Below are 14,933 nucleotides of genomic sequence, written 5' to 3'. Positions count from 1 at the left end.
CAAAATTAGCCGGATATGGTGGCACATGCCTGTAATCCCAGCTACTCGGGAGGCTGAGGCAGGAGAATCGCTTGAATCCGAGAGGCGGAGGTTGTGGTAAGCCGAGATCGCACCATTGCATTCCAGCCTGGGCAATAAGAGCAAAACTCCGTCTAAAAAAAAAAAAAAATTTAATAAAAAGACTTTGGTTTCAGTCTCACATGGATATGTAGTTGAAAAAGATGTCAGCCATTCTTTCAAGTTAAATGTTATTCTGTGAAAAATGTGGCTCTTTCAGCTTATAACTCACATTAGTTCCTAGAGAAATCCCCCGTACTGTATGCAGCAGTGTTCTAAGTGTGCTTCTCACTTTATCATGCAGACTATTAAAGAGGCAGATATTTAAACGTTGACAGTTAGTAAAACTAATGATTTGTATTTCCCCATCAAGAATATTCTTGGCCGGGCGCAGTGGCTTACGCCTATAATCCCAGCACTTTGGCAGGCTGAGGCGGGCGGATCACAAGGTCAGGAGATGGAGACCATCCTGGCTAACATAGTGAAACCCCGTCTCTACTAAAAATACAAAAAAAATTAGCCGGGCGTGGTGGCAGGTGCCTGTAGTCCCAGCTACTTGGTAGGCTGAGGCAGGAGAATGGTGTGAACCCGGGAGGCAGAGCTTGCAATGAGCCGAGATGGCGCCACTGCACTCCAGCCTGGGCGACAGAGCGAGACTCCATCTCAAAAAAAAAAAAAAAAATCTTAACTTTTCACTGATTTCGTGATTTTTATAAATTGATTTTGAGATTTTGTGATGATACCTACCAGTACACATTGGTGACAGGCCCTTGAACTGTGCTAGGGCACAAGCAGTTTTACCCACTGTTGTTTTTTAAAATTAATTAGTTAATTCGTTTATTTTTAAAACTGGGCCTCACTATGTTGCCCAAGCTGTTGAAATCTGGAGCTCAAGCAATCCTCCCACCTCAGCCTCCTGAATAGCTAGGATTGCAGGCCCATGTCACCATGCCTGTCACCACTGTTTTTTACATCATTTTTTATCAACTGAGCAAAAAAGATAAATAAAGTCTGAGTATTATTATCAAATAGTTCTGACCTTATGAACCTCCCAAAAGGTCTAAGGAACCCTGTGGTCTGCTGATCACACTTTAAGAACCACTGCTCTGGGCCTATTTCACATCTTAAAATCTGGATAATTATACCAATGTCTTAGAATTGCTGTGATAGTAAATAATTTGCATAATAAAGCATTCAGAACAAAATCTAACATGTAGGAGGATCACCATAAACGTTACTACTCAAGATAGCCCAGCTGTGATAGCTCTGTCCGTCTAGCCAACGTTTTTTCACCTTACACCATACTAAAAATTCCATCATATTTGCAACATTTCACATGTATATATATCGTAAGCATTCTTTACTTGCTTACTTCATATTGGGAGGGTTTTGTCTGTGTGGTAAAATACACGTACAAATTGCCATTTTAACTAGTTTAAAATGTATAGGGGGCCAGGCGCGGTGGCTCAAGCCGGTAACCCCAGCACTTTGGGAGGCCGAGGCGCATCACTTCAGGTCAGGAGTTCGAGAGCAGCCTTGCCAACATGGTGAAACCTCCGTCTCTACTAAAAATAGAGGCCGAGGCAGGAGAATTGTTTGAACCTGGGAGGCGGAGGTTGCAGTGAGCTGAGATTGCGCCACTTCCTTCCAGCCTGGGCTAGAGCGAGACTCTGTCTCAAAAAAAAAAAAAAGGCAGGGTGCGGTGGCTGATGCCTGTAATCCCAGCACTTTGGTAGGCCGAGGCGGGTGGATTGCTTGAGGTCAGGAGTTCGAGACCAGCCTAGCCAAGTGAAACCCCGTCGCTGCTAAAAATACAAAAATTAACCTAGCACCGTGGCAGGCACCTGTACTCCCAGCTACTCGGGAGGCTGAGTCAGGAGAATCGCTTGAACCCGGGAGGCGGAGGTTGCAGTGAGCCGAGATGGCCCCACTGCACTCCAGCCTGGGTGACAGAGCAGAACTCCATTTCAAAAAAAAAAAAAAAAGTATAGAGCAGTGCTTTTAAGCACATTCCTTCACACTGTTGTGCAAAGGAGTTTATTTTTTAGTTTTATTTATTTTTATCCGCGCCAGGCCTGGTTTTTTTTTATCTGATTCGTCTAGGGGCACTTTCATCTTATTTACCTTCACATTTATCAAATTATTTCTTTCACAGGTGAGAGGGTAGATTCAATTCCTTTTGATACTCCGTATTTCTCTATATGTTTTTCAATTCTGCATTATTATTCCAACGTTTTACTTATTTATTTGGAGACAGAGTCTCGCTCTGTCGACCAGGATGGAATGCACTGGCGCGATCTCGGTTCACTGCAACCACCGCCTCCCAGGTTCAAACGATTCTCATGCCTCAGCCTCCCGAGTAACCGGGACTGGAATTTGGCCGCACCACGCCCGGCTTCTGTTTTGTATTTTTTGTAAAGACCGGATTTCGCCACGCTGCTTAGGCTGGTCTCGAACTCCTGGCCTCAAACGATCCGCCCCTCACGGCCTTCAGAAGTGCTGTAATCACAGGCGTGAGCCACCGCGTTCGGCTCTTCCAAAAATTTTTTGGCCAATTTATCTAAGGGCATATCCTACAGACTGGGTCCAATGATTGCACAAAAATAAACGTCCTCTGTAGCTACATACCTACAAACCTATTTCTGTAACGTACATTCCCCAGCAAGGTCCCGCGCGAAGGCTCCACTACCGCGAGAAGCCTCCGAGCCAGGAAGGTGTGGGGCTCAATCTGCAGTGGATTCCCAGCAGCCTCCGCGACTTTCCAATTCTCTAACTGCGCATGACCCTGCGCACGCGCACTATACATTCCATGACTTCCGGGCAGTTCGTAAGGTTTAAATAAGGATGCTTTGCGTTCTCTCGCTCTTTTGGAGACAAGATTCGCGGTCCTCTGTTCTTTGGCTTGGTAAGTGTTATCAGATGCCTGCCACCGGAGTTGTGGGTCTAATACTATGAATCAGCAGCCGGGCATCCGTAGGATCATATAGTATTTTATTTATTTATGTATTTGTTTTTTTGAGACGGAGTCTCGGTTTGTCACGGAGGCTGGACTGCGGTGGCACGATCTTGGCTCGGTGCAACCTCCGCCTGACGGGTTCAAGCGATTCTCGTGCCTCACCCTCCCCAGCAGCTGGGATTACAGGCACGCGCCACCACGCCCGGCCAATTTTTGTATTCTTAGTAGAGACAGGGTTTCGCTATACTGGTCAGGCTAGTTTTGAACTCCTGACCTCCGGTGATCCACAGGCCTCGACCTTCTAAAGTGCTGGGATTACAGGCGTGAGTCACCACGCCTGGCCGAGAATCATGTAATTTAAAACTATATATGCATGTCGTAGGCGGCATCCGTCCCAACTAATGTACGCGTTAGACGGGCCTGGCCCAGAAATGGGCCATGGAGATCTCGGGACCTGCAGGGCTGCCAGCCGACCCGCCGAGTCTCTGAATCTGAAGGTGCACCGCCACCACCGCTGTTTATCTTACTGCCTCTCAGTAGGCACATTGTCGTTCTCAATGGAATTGAACAGTTTTATTCCGGATCCTTACTTGCCTTTAAGAATTTTCTCAATTTTTTTTTTTTCTTTTCTTGATCGCGACCCCTACTGGGCTCAAGCAATTCTCCTGCCTCAGCCTCCCGAGTAGCTGGTACTACAGGCGTGTACCACCACGCCCGGCTTATTTTTATATTTTTAGTAGAGACGGGATTTAACCATGTTGGCCTGGCCGGTCTCCAACTCCTTACCTTGCGGTCCGCCACGCCCGGCCTAAGATTTTCATAGTTTCGAAGCATACTGTTCGTAATTCTGCTTTCTCGTACTTTTGTGAGTTGGGTCATTTTTATTTTTACTTTTTTAGGATTACAGGCGTGAGCCACCGTTCCTGTCCGATTTGGGGGTAATTTAACGAGTCCGCGTGTTTGATTAGAATTTAGGATAGCTGGGCCTAATTGTTGTCTTTGTTTCTGCCATACCTTCCACGTGGTACTAACCGCCTATTGAAAAGTAATCAGAGTAGCTGAATATGACATGTTACCCGTCTAGAAACCGATTTTTTTTTTAACACCCCACTGTGGACGGGGTGGAAACTCGTTTGCGTTCTTGTTTAAGATCTGTAGTGACATGAATGGATGAAATTGTTTCCTATTGGATTCTGTAAACTTATGCATTACACTGATTGTCCAACGTGGATACACCCGGGAGGTCACTCTCCCCGGGCTCTGTCCAAGTGGCTTAGGGGAGCATAGGGCTCTGCCCCGTGATGTACAATCCCTTTCCACAACGTTGGAGATAAAGCTGGGCCTTGAGTCTGCGCCTGCATATTCCTACAGCTTCCCAGAGTCCTGTGGACAATGACTGGGGAGACAAACCATGCAGGAAACAACCTTCTAGAGCACTGAATCTGGATTGAGGTCTTAATACGTGTTTAAGTAAAATTGGCTAAAAAGTAGCCAGGCATGATGATAGGTAGCTGGAGGCAGGAGAATCGCTGGAGCCCAGGAGTTCAAGGCTGCAATGACCTATGATTGTGCCACTGCACTCCAACCCCAGGCTATACTGGGAGGCCCCTCATTGAAAAAGATTAGTGTTTTGCTGTACTAATAGATTAATACCTTGTTTTGCAGGATTTGTTAAGGATTCCAAGTAACTCTTACTTGGTAAGTAAATCTAATTGTTTTTGTCTCATCAGCTCTTGTCAATGATTTCTGTGATGGAAGTAGGATTGAAGAGACTTATATTTTAGTTGGTCAGGATTTATTTACCTCTGAGGCATTGAATCATTCTCAGAGCAATACTTTTGTTTGATATACCCAAATGTAAACTTTGCTGCATTTTTGTAGGCATGCTGACATAACTTCAACATACACTCTTCTGTAAAAATTGCTTTTCTTAATCAGCTGATTAAAAGTGTGCAGTGTAGTAAAAGGTAACCTAGTGTGAACTGTAGGAAGCCTAATTGGCTTTATCTACATCTGTAGTCTGAGCTGAGAAAAAGATTCTAGCCCTTGAAAATACTGTGGGTGATTAGCCATATTGGATTGATCAGTTACTCCAATTCCTCACTAATGAGCATTCCAACGTGGATACCCTGGGAGGTCACTCTCCCCAGGCTCTGTCCAAGTGGCCTATGGGAGCTTAGGGCTCTGCCCCATGATGTACAGTCCCTTTCCACAACGTTGGAGATGAAGCTGGGCATTATGTCTGCGCCTGCATATTCCTACAGCTTCCCAGAGTCCTGTGGACAATGACTGGGGAGACAAACCATGCAGGAAACACGTCCAGTGTACTAGATTTTAAGTTGAAGTAGGATCTTAAGGAGTCTAATCGTTATTTCTTTTCTTTCAGGAAAGAAGACAGTCTGCACTTAACACTTCAGCATTGACGTTTAATTTTGGGGTCCTTTATATAGTAGGGAGAGAAGGTAAACCGATTTTTTTTTTAACAGGGAGGTTTTGACAATCTTTGGCAGACTTAGAGCAAAAGGTTGGGGTGCATTTCATACCTCTTTGAGACAGTCTTGCTCTGTTGCCTAGGCTGGAGTACAGTGGAGCAATCTTGGCTGCAACCTCAGCCTCCCAAGTAGTTGGGATTATAGGCATAAGCCACCACGCCTGGCCCTCATACCTCTTTTAAGAGTCTGCTGTTTTGTATTAAAGACTTCGGAATTTGGCATTTGGTTAGGAATGCACCTCCTTTCACCTCATTCACACCTTAACCAGAGAAGTGACTCTGCCTGGCCTTACGCCAAATTCCAGAAGGCACACAGTGTTGGTGGGTATTTTAAAAGTCCTTGAGTATTTTGCTTTTGTGTGATTTCTAATGTATTTGTAATTTACCTAACAAGTTGCTTAATCTGCTTTGTTAATGTATTAAAATAAATATGGCTATACATGTTTGTGGTTCATTTTTATGTGGAGATGGCTGTGGTGACATCAGCCAAGAATCTAAATGGTAACTGCTGAAGGAAACTAGCATGATAGCTTCCGTTCTAAAGGCCCTGAAACCTAGTCTCAGGTGTGTCCCCCTTGGGTTCACTTTATATTGGCAGGTTATTGGGAAAATGGATATTAGGTCCTCACCAATAGGACCATAAGTCTGGGTTGAGTGCAAGATGAGTTGTTAGAACAATCCTTTAGCTTCCCACAATGTAGTGGAGGAAAATCAATGGTAGCCATGGGAGGTTGTGGTATCCTTAGCTGAGTTGTATGAGCCTTTGCTACCTGGTGCACCTCAGCCTGAAGATTGCTAGAATTGCTTGCCTCATGACATGAGTCATAATGGGAACTTTGTCAAGCCCCCTACACTGGCTGCCAACATAAATATTCAGTACCCTGAAGGATGGGAACTAATAGGGAATCATCTAGAAGGTAAAGTCTATCTGCTGGCATAGGGGAGATGGGATAGCCATTAAGCCATTTGGAAGCTGATGGGACAGGTTTGAGGGAGGTGGGTGAGATTGGAGTTTGGTGGACCAGAGCTTGCTTGTCAGGGTGTTCAGGACAGGACTCGTCTGAGAATGGAAGCTAGTTACTAGCTAGGATTGCAGGGAAATACACAGCTTGATTTTTCTTAGAAGCGAAGCGGAGTTGAGGCAGTGTTGAAGAGGGCATCTTAAATGCAGCCGGGTTTGGTGGCTCACACCTGTAATCCCAGCACTTAGAGAGACCGAGGCAGGTGGATCACAACATCTAGATATCCTGACCAACATGGTGAAACACTGTCTCTATAAAAAAATACAAAAATACATGGACATGGTGGTGTGTACCTGTATGGGGCTGAGGCAGTAGAAATGCTGGAACCCGGGAGGTGGAAATTGTGAGCTGAGAGCGCCACTGTGCTCCAGCCTGGTGACAGTAAGTCTCAAGGCATCTTCCTAAACCAGTTGGCGTTTGTGCTTACCTGTGCCAGGCACTGCTCTAGGTAAGCACTTAGCATATTAGTGCTGAGGGGGTGCTTAATACAGCATATTCCCATGGGGAAACCCAGGCACCAAAAGGCTAATCGTCCAAGTCCACAACCAGAAGTGGCACCTCTGCAGAAACAGGCATCAAGTTCCCTGCTCAGAAGAAGCCAGATAAGTCAGTCCCATCCATTTGTGTCCTGCTCTAACTACGTCTGTGTCCCAGTCCCATTTGTGTCCTGCTCTAACTACATCTCTCCTAAGATTTTTTTCTGAACCAGTGACTTTAGTATGTTTTCAATTTATATTCTCAGGTGGAGTTCGGTAACTGCAGTGCTGGGGAGGAAATGAGTGAATTTCTATTGACCTACAAGGTACAGCTGAAGCAAAGCTGTCCGTAGGTGTTCAGGTCCCCCTCTGCTGAACTTGAGCTTGCAATACCCCTTTAGACTTTCCGAACAGGCACTCTGGCCTCGTTCTTTGCGTAGGCAGACAGGATTGGTTGCCCATCTTAGGAGTCCTAGACTGCCTGGATTTGAATCCTGATCCCACCACTTGCTGTTTATGAGGCTCTGGGTGAGTTACTTAGCCCCTGTGCCTCAATTTCGTGTCACAAAATGAGAATGATAAACTACCTCATGGAGTTGTAATAAGGACAAAGGAGTTGATACCTGTGAAAAGCTTCTTAGAGTCTCTAGGTGGAGTGCAGTGGCACGATCACTTATTAACTAACATTCTTTTCTGACTTCTCAGGAACCAAGGATACAGTATCCAATTCTGATTTTTTTTTTTAAAGACAGTCTCGCTTTGTCACCTAGGCTGGAGTGCAGTGGCACGATCTCGGCTTACTGCAAGCTCCACCTCCCAGGTTCATGCCATTCTCCTGCCTCAGTCTCCCCAACAGCTGGGACTACAGGCACACACCGCCACACCCAGCTAATTTTTTTTTTTTTTTTTTTTTTTTTTTGTTTTTGAGACGGAGTCTTGCTCTGCCACCCAGGCTGGAGTGCAGTGGCCGGATCTCAGCTCACTGCAAGCTCCGCCTCCTCCTGCCATTCTCCTGCCTCAGCCTCCCGAGTAGCTGGGACTACAGGCGCCCGCCTCGTCGCCCGGCTAGTTTCTTTTGTATTTTTAAGTAGAGACAGGGTTTCACCGTATTAGCCAGGATGGTCTCAATCTCCTGACCTCGTGATCCGCCCGTCTCGGCCTCCCAAAGTGCTGGGATTACAGGCTTGAGCCACCGCGCCCGGCCACCCAGCTAATTTTTTTGTATTTTTAGTAGAGACAGGGTTTCACCATGTTAGCCAGGATGGTCTTGAGCTCCTGACCACCCGCCTCAGCCTCCCAAAGTGCTGGGATTACAGGCGTGAGCCACTGTGCACGGCCTTTTTTCTTTATTTCGCCACCGAGTCTCACTCTGTCTCCAGGAGGGAGTGCAATGGAGCCATCTTGGCTTGTTTTAACCTCCACCTCCCGGGTTCCAGCAATTCTCCCACCTCAGCCTTCCAAGTAGCTGGGATTACAGGCGCTACTGTAATCATTACAGCTGGGATTACCATGCCCAGCTAATGTTTTTTGTATTTTTTAGTAGAGACGGGGGTTTCACCATGTTGGCCAGGCTGGTCTCGATCTCTTCACCTTAAGTGATCCGCCTGCCTCGGCATCCCAAAGTGTTGCGATTACAGGCGTAAGCCACTGCCCCTAGCCTCAAGCCTGATCTCTTTTTTTTTTTTGAGATGGAGTCTTTCTCTGTCTCCCAGGCTGGAGTGCAATGGCATGATCTGGGCTCACTGCTACCTCTGTATCCTGGGTTCAAACGATTCTCCTGCCTCAGCCTCCCAAGTAGCTGGGATTACAAGCACCTGCACTGCACCCAACTGATTTTCGTGTTTTTTTAGTAGAGATAGGGTTTCGCCATGTTGGCCAGGCTGGGCTCAAACTCCTGACCTTAGGTGATCCACCCGCCTCGGCCTCCCAAAGTACTGGGATTACAGGCGCGAGCCACCACACCTGGCCAGCTAATTTTTGTATTTGTAGTAGAGACAGGGTTTCACCATGTTGGCCAGGCTGGTCTCAAACTCCTGACCTCAGGTGATCCGCCCGCCTCGGCCTCCCAAAGTGTTGGGATTACAGGCGTGAGCCACAGTGCCTAGCTGTCCTTGCTAGTTTCATATCTACTTCGCTCTATCATATATTGAGAGAGGGATATTGAAATCTCCAACTGTAATTGTGGATTTTTATATTTCTCCTAGCAGTTCTATAAGTTTTTGCTTCATGTATTTTGAAGTTCTGTTATTAGTTGTATATAGTTATACAACTATGTTTTAGATATTGTCTCTTGATTGATTGACTCCTTTAAATACTCTGCTGTAAAATCTACTTTGTCTCCCACTCCTGCTTTTTTTTTTTTAATCTCACAAAATGGTGAAGTAGGCTTTGTTTCTTTTTTTGATAATAAACTGAAATTCAGAAAACTTTAGCAATTTGCTCATAGCTGCATACCTCCATCTTTCTTTCTTTTTTTTTTTTTCCGAGACAGAGTCTCGCAGCTGGGGCTACAGGCGCATGCCTCCATGCCCGGCTAATTTTTTTGTATTTTTAGTAGAGACGGGGTTTCACCGTGTTAGCCAGGATGGTCTGGATCTCCTGCCCTCGTCATCCGCCTGCCTCAGCCTCCCAAAGTGCTGTGATTACAAGCGTGAGCCACCACGCCTGGCCTCTTTTTTTTTTTTAGACAAGAGTCTCACTCTGTCACCAAAGCCAGAGTGAAGTTGCACAATCTCAGTTCACTGCAGCTTCTGCCTCTGGAGTAGCTGGAATTACAGTCACACACCACCATGCCCAGCTAATTTTTTTGTATTTTTAGTAGAGACGGGGTTTCACCATGTTGGCCAGGCTGGTCATCAACTCCTGACCTCAAGTGATCCACCTGCCTCGGCCTCCCAAACTGCTGGGTTCACAGGCGTGAGCCACCACGCCTGGCCACCAGCTTTCTTTTGACTAGTGTTACAACAATAGCCTAGGCAACATAGCAAAAGCCTGTCTCTACAAAAAAAATACAAAAATTAGCCAGGGGTGGTGCTGTATGCCTGTGATCCCAGCAACTGGGGAGGCTGAGGTGGCTCACTTGAGCCGTAGAGGTGGAGGCTGCAGTGAGCTGTGATTACGCCACTGCACTCCAGCCTGGGTAACAGAGCAAACCCTGACTCAAAAACAAAACAGTGTATCTTTTACTTTTTGTACAAATTTATTATTTGTGGATTTACTTTTATATTATTTTTCTTTTTGCAGATCCAGCATTGGCTGAGCATATTTATTTACATATTCATTTATTTTTTGGAGACACATTCTCAATCTTTTGCCCAGCTGAAATGCAGTGGTGCGATCTCAGCTCACTGCAACCTCTGCCTCCCAGGTTCAAGCAATTCTCATGTCTCAGCCTCTAGTGTAGCTGGTACTACAACATGCACCACCATGCCTGGCTAATTTTTTGTATTTTAGTAGAGATGGGGTTTCACTATGTTGCCCAGGCTGGTCTCAAATTCCTTAGCTCAGGCAATTTGCCTGCCTTGGCCTCCCAAAATACTAGAATTACAGGCATGAGCCACTGGGCCTGGCCTTATTTTTAAATTTTATTTTTTGTAGGTAACATTTTAGGTTTTTCAATATGACAGTTTCTGCCTTTTAATTGGAGACTTTAGGCGATTTACTTTTTTTTTTTTTGAACAGGGTCTCACTCTGTCACCCAGGCTGGAGTGCAGTGGCAAGATCATGACTCACTGCAGCCTCGAACTGGAACTCCTGGGTTCAAACGATCCTCCCAGCTTGGTCTCCTGAGTAGTGAAGACCACAGGCATGTGCCACTATGGCTGGCTAAATTTTGTATTTTTTGTAGAGACAAGGTTTCACAATGTTGTCCAGGCTGGTCTTGAACTCCAGGGCTCAAGCAATCCTCCCACCTTGGCCTCCCAAAGCGCTGGGAATACAGGCACGAGTCACCATGTCCAGCCATATTATACATTTTTAATTTATAATAGTTTACATTCCATTGATATTAAACCAGTTCACCTGTAGTATAAGAATCTTCCCCAGCCTGGCCAATATGGTGAAACCCTGCCGCTACTAAAATGAAAAAAAAAAAAAAAAACTGGCCAGGTGTGGTGGTGCGCGCCTGTAGTCTCAGCTACCTGGGAAGCTGAGGCAGAAGAATCACTTGAACCTAGAAGCAGTGAGCTGAGATCGTGCCACTGCACTTCAGCCTAGGCGACAGAGCGAGACTCCGTCTCAAAAAAAAAAAAAAAAAAAAAGGCCGAGTCCGGTGGCTCATGCCTGTAATCCCAGCATTTTGGGAGGCTGAGACTGGCAGATCACCTGAAGTCAGGAGTTTGAGACCAGGCTGGCCAACATGGTGAAACCCCATCTCTACTAAAAACGCAAAAATTAGCCGGGCGTGGTGGCACGTGCCTGTAGTCCTAACTACTAGGAGGCTGAGGCAGGAGAATTGCTTGAACCTGGGAGGCAGAGGTTGCCATGACCTGAGAACAGGCCACTGAACTCTATCTAGCCTGGGCGACAGAGTGACTCCGTCTCAAAAAAAAAAAAAACTTAAAAATTTCGGGCCGGGCGCGGTGGCTCACGGCCTGTAATCCCAGCACTTTGGGAGGCCGAGGCGGAGAGGATCACAAGGTCAGGGAGGATCGACGCCACGGTGAAAACCCCGTCCTTACTAAAAATACAAAAAAGTTAGCCGGGCCCCGTGCGGGCTGTAGTCCCAGCTTACTCGCGAGCTGAGGCAGAGAGAATGCGGGAACCCAGGGAGGTGGAGCTTGCAGTGAGCAGAGGATAGCGCCACGCACTCCAGGCCTGGTGGACAGAGCGAGACTCCGTCTCAAAAAATAATAATAATAAATAATAAATAAATATAAAAATATTTCCTGGCCAGCACGAGTGGCTCATGCCTGTAATTCCCAGCAATTGGGAAGGCCGAGGCAGGCGGATCACAAGGTCAGGAGATTGAGACCATCCTGGCTTAACAGAGTTGACACCCCATCTCTACTAAAATACAAAAAATTAGCCATGCGTTGGTGGCGGCGGCCTGTTAGTCCCAGTTACTCAGCGAGGCGGAGGCTGAGGCAGGAAAATGGCATGAACCCGGGAGGCGGAGCTTGCAGTGGGCGGAGATCCTGCCACTGCACTCCAGCCTGGGCAACAGAGCGAGACTCCGTCTCAAAAAAAAAAAAAAAAAAAATACATACATACATACATACATAAAAATAAAAATATTTCTTCCATTTCTCACTATATAGTCTTTGATACTGTCATGTATTTTACTTTTATATATGTTATAAAACCCACAGTACATTATTGCAACCAGGACCTCCATATCAGCTGGTTGCAGTGGCTCACTCCTGTAATCCCAACACTTTGGGATGCCAAGGCAGGCTGACTGCTGATGCTCAGAAGTTCAAGACCAGCCTGGCCAACATAGTGAAACCCTGTCTCTACCAAAAATACAGAAATTAGATGGGCAATTAGCCAGGGGCACACCTGTAATCCCAGCTACTCAGGAGGCTGAAACAGGAGAATTACTTGAACCCAGGAGGCAGAGATTGCAGTGAGCTGAGATCACGCCATTACACTCCGGCCTGGGCAACAGAGTGAGACTCTCTCAAAAAAAAAAAAAAAAAAAAAAAAATTAGCTGGGCATGGTGGTGCACATCCGTGTTCCCAGCTTCTCGGGAGGCTGAAGCAGGAGGATCTTTTGAGCCCGAGAGGCAGAGGTTGTAGTGAGCCGAGATCCTGCCACTGCATTCCAGCCTGGGTGACAGAGTGAGACTCAGTCTCAAAAAAAACAACTGGGGTAGGGTGCAGTAGTTCACACCTGTAATCCCAGCACTTTGGGAGGCCAAGGTGGGTGAATCACTTGAGGTCAAGAGCTCAAGACCAGCCTGGCCAACATGGTGAAACCCTGTCTCTATTAAAAATAAAAAAATGAGCCTGGCATGGTGGTACGTGTCTATAATCCCAGCTACTCCAGAGGCTGAGGCAGGAAAATTGCTTGAACCCATGGGGCAGAGGTTGCAGTGAGCCAAGCCTGCACCACTGCACTCCAGCATGGGCAACAGAATGAGACTCCATCTCAAAATAAAATAAAAAATGCAAATACAAAACTAAAAAATAAATAAATGCCAGGTGCAGTCGCTCACGCCTGTAATCCCAGCACTTTGGGAGGCCAAGATGGGCAGGTCACCTGAGGTTAGGAGTTCCTGACCAGCCTGGCAAAAATGGTGAAACCTGGTCTCTACTAAAAATACAAAAAATGGCCGGGTGCGGTGGCTCATGCCTGTAATCCCAGCACTTTGGGAGGCCGAGGCAGGTGGATCACCTGAGGTCCAGAGTTCCAGACCAGCCTGGCCAACATGGCGAAACCCCGTCTCTACTAAAAATACAAAAATTAGCTGGGCATGGTGGCGGGCACCTGTAATTCCAGCTACTCGGGAGGCTGAGGCAGGAGAATCGCTTGAACCCAGGAGGCAGAGGTTGCAGTAAGCTGAAATCATGCCATAGCACTCTAGCCTGGGTGGGTCAGGAGTTTGAGACCAGCCTGGCCAAAATGGAGAAACCCCATCTCTACTAAAAGTATAAAAATTAAGGCTAGGTGCGGAGGCTCATGCCTGTAATCCCAGCACTTTGGGAGGCTGAGGTGGGTAGATCATGAGGTCAGGAATTCAAGACCAGCCTGGCCAAGATGGTGAAACCCTGTCTCTACTAAAAATACAAAAATTAGCCGGGTGTCGTGGTGAGCGCCTGTAATCCCAGCTACTCGGGAGGCTGAGGCAGGAGAATTGCTTGAACCCAGTTGCAGTGAGCCGAGATCACGCCACTGCACTCCAGCCTGGGCAAGAGAGTGAGACTCCATGTCAAAAACAACAAAAAAGAGTTCAGGTCACCTTCCACCACTTGTGCGATGACCCCAGAAAACTTGCTTTACCTCTTTAAACTTCAGTTTTCTTTTTTTTTTTTTTTTTTTTTTTTTTTTGAGACGGAGTCTCGCTCTGTCGCCCAGGCTGGAGTGCAGTGGCCGGATCTCAGCTCACTGCAAGCTCCGCCTCCCGGGTTTACGCCATTCTCCTGCCTCAGCCTCCCGAGTAGCTGGGACTACAGGTGCCACCACCTCGCCCGGCTAGTTTTTGTATTTTTTAGTAGAGACGGGGTTTCACCGTGTTTGCCAGGATGGTCTCGAACTCCTGACCTCGTGATCCGCCCATCTCGGCCTCCCAAAGTGCTGGGATTATAGGCTTGAGCCACCGCGCCCGGCCTAAACTTCAGTTTTCTTATATTCCAACTGCCATGAGGTTTTCATGAGGAACAAATGAGCTGACATGGATATGTTTCTGTAGTTAACAAAATAAAGGGTCTTATAAAATAGGCAATAATCATCATCATCACTCATTATTATTACATGAAGCTACATGAATAAGATCTTGGAGGAAGACAGCAGAGAGAGAGAGGGAGATCAGAGATCCCAGGGTTAAAAGTTGGAGAAATTTCACAGTACATCATCCAAAAGAGGAGTCCATGATGGAGGCAGAGGTAAACTTGGAGAGGTAAGAAACTCTGAAGTCAGGGGAGTCCTTTGTGGCAGGTTCTGCATAGAAGAAATTCAGCCTAGCCAACATGGCGAAACCCCGTCTCTACTAAAAGTACAAAAATTAGCCAGGTGTTGTGGCAGTCACCTGTAATCCCAGCTATTCAGGAGGCTGAGGCAGGAGAATTGCTTGAACCCGGCAGGCAGAGGTCGCAGTGAGCCGAGATCACAACACTGCACTCCAGCCTGGCTGACAAGAGCGAGACTCGATCTAAAAAAAAAAAAAAAAAAAGTTCAGTTGGTAAGAACTCATCAAAAGTGTCCATCTAGACTTTGGGTGCAGTAGAATGACAGAGTCTGAATCAACATGAAATCGAGAAAACATCATTTG

The 14,933-nt window shown here is 46.6% G+C and overlaps 1 protein-coding gene and 1 long non-coding RNA gene across 5 annotated transcripts in view; both read left to right on the top strand.

Moving 5' to 3' along the window:
• The first annotated feature begins 2,869 nt into the window (after positions 1 to 2,869).
• On the top strand, positions 2,870 to 6,057 carry LOC108518179 (uncharacterized). Its single transcript, XR_001882310.1, has 3 exons — positions 2,870 to 2,962; positions 4,679 to 4,711; positions 5,400 to 6,057. It is a non-coding gene; the product is annotated as an uncharacterized LOC108518179 (long non-coding RNA).
• Positions 6,058 to 6,348: 291 nt separating this feature from the next.
• The window catches only part of RCC1 (regulator of chromosome condensation 1), a 33,989-nt gene continuing 25,404 nt past the window's right edge, over positions 6,349 to 14,933 (top strand). Inside the window, exons 1-2 of one of the 4 annotated variants that reach the window (XM_017856381.1) lie at positions 6,358 to 6,421; positions 14,423 to 14,561. In XM_017856381.1, the coding sequence (XP_017711870.1) occupies positions 14,533 to 14,561 (29 nt within the window). In that variant the 5' untranslated portion in view covers positions 6,358 to 6,421; positions 14,423 to 14,532. Of the gene's footprint in view, positions 6,422 to 14,422; positions 14,562 to 14,933 lie in introns of all 4 variants that reach the window. The other 3 variants (XM_017856388.1, XM_017856382.1, XM_017856394.1) reach the window with 3 other exon arrangements.

This window comes from Rhinopithecus bieti, unplaced genomic scaffold (assembly GCF_001698545.2).
Source record: "Rhinopithecus bieti isolate Rb0 unplaced genomic scaffold, ASM169854v2 scaffold_41082, whole genome shotgun sequence".
In the NCBI taxonomy this organism is placed as follows: domain Eukaryota; kingdom Metazoa; phylum Chordata; class Mammalia; order Primates; family Cercopithecidae; genus Rhinopithecus; species Rhinopithecus bieti.
The sequence above is the reverse complement of the archived record's forward strand: the minus strand, read 5'-3'. Positions and strand labels throughout refer to the sequence as shown.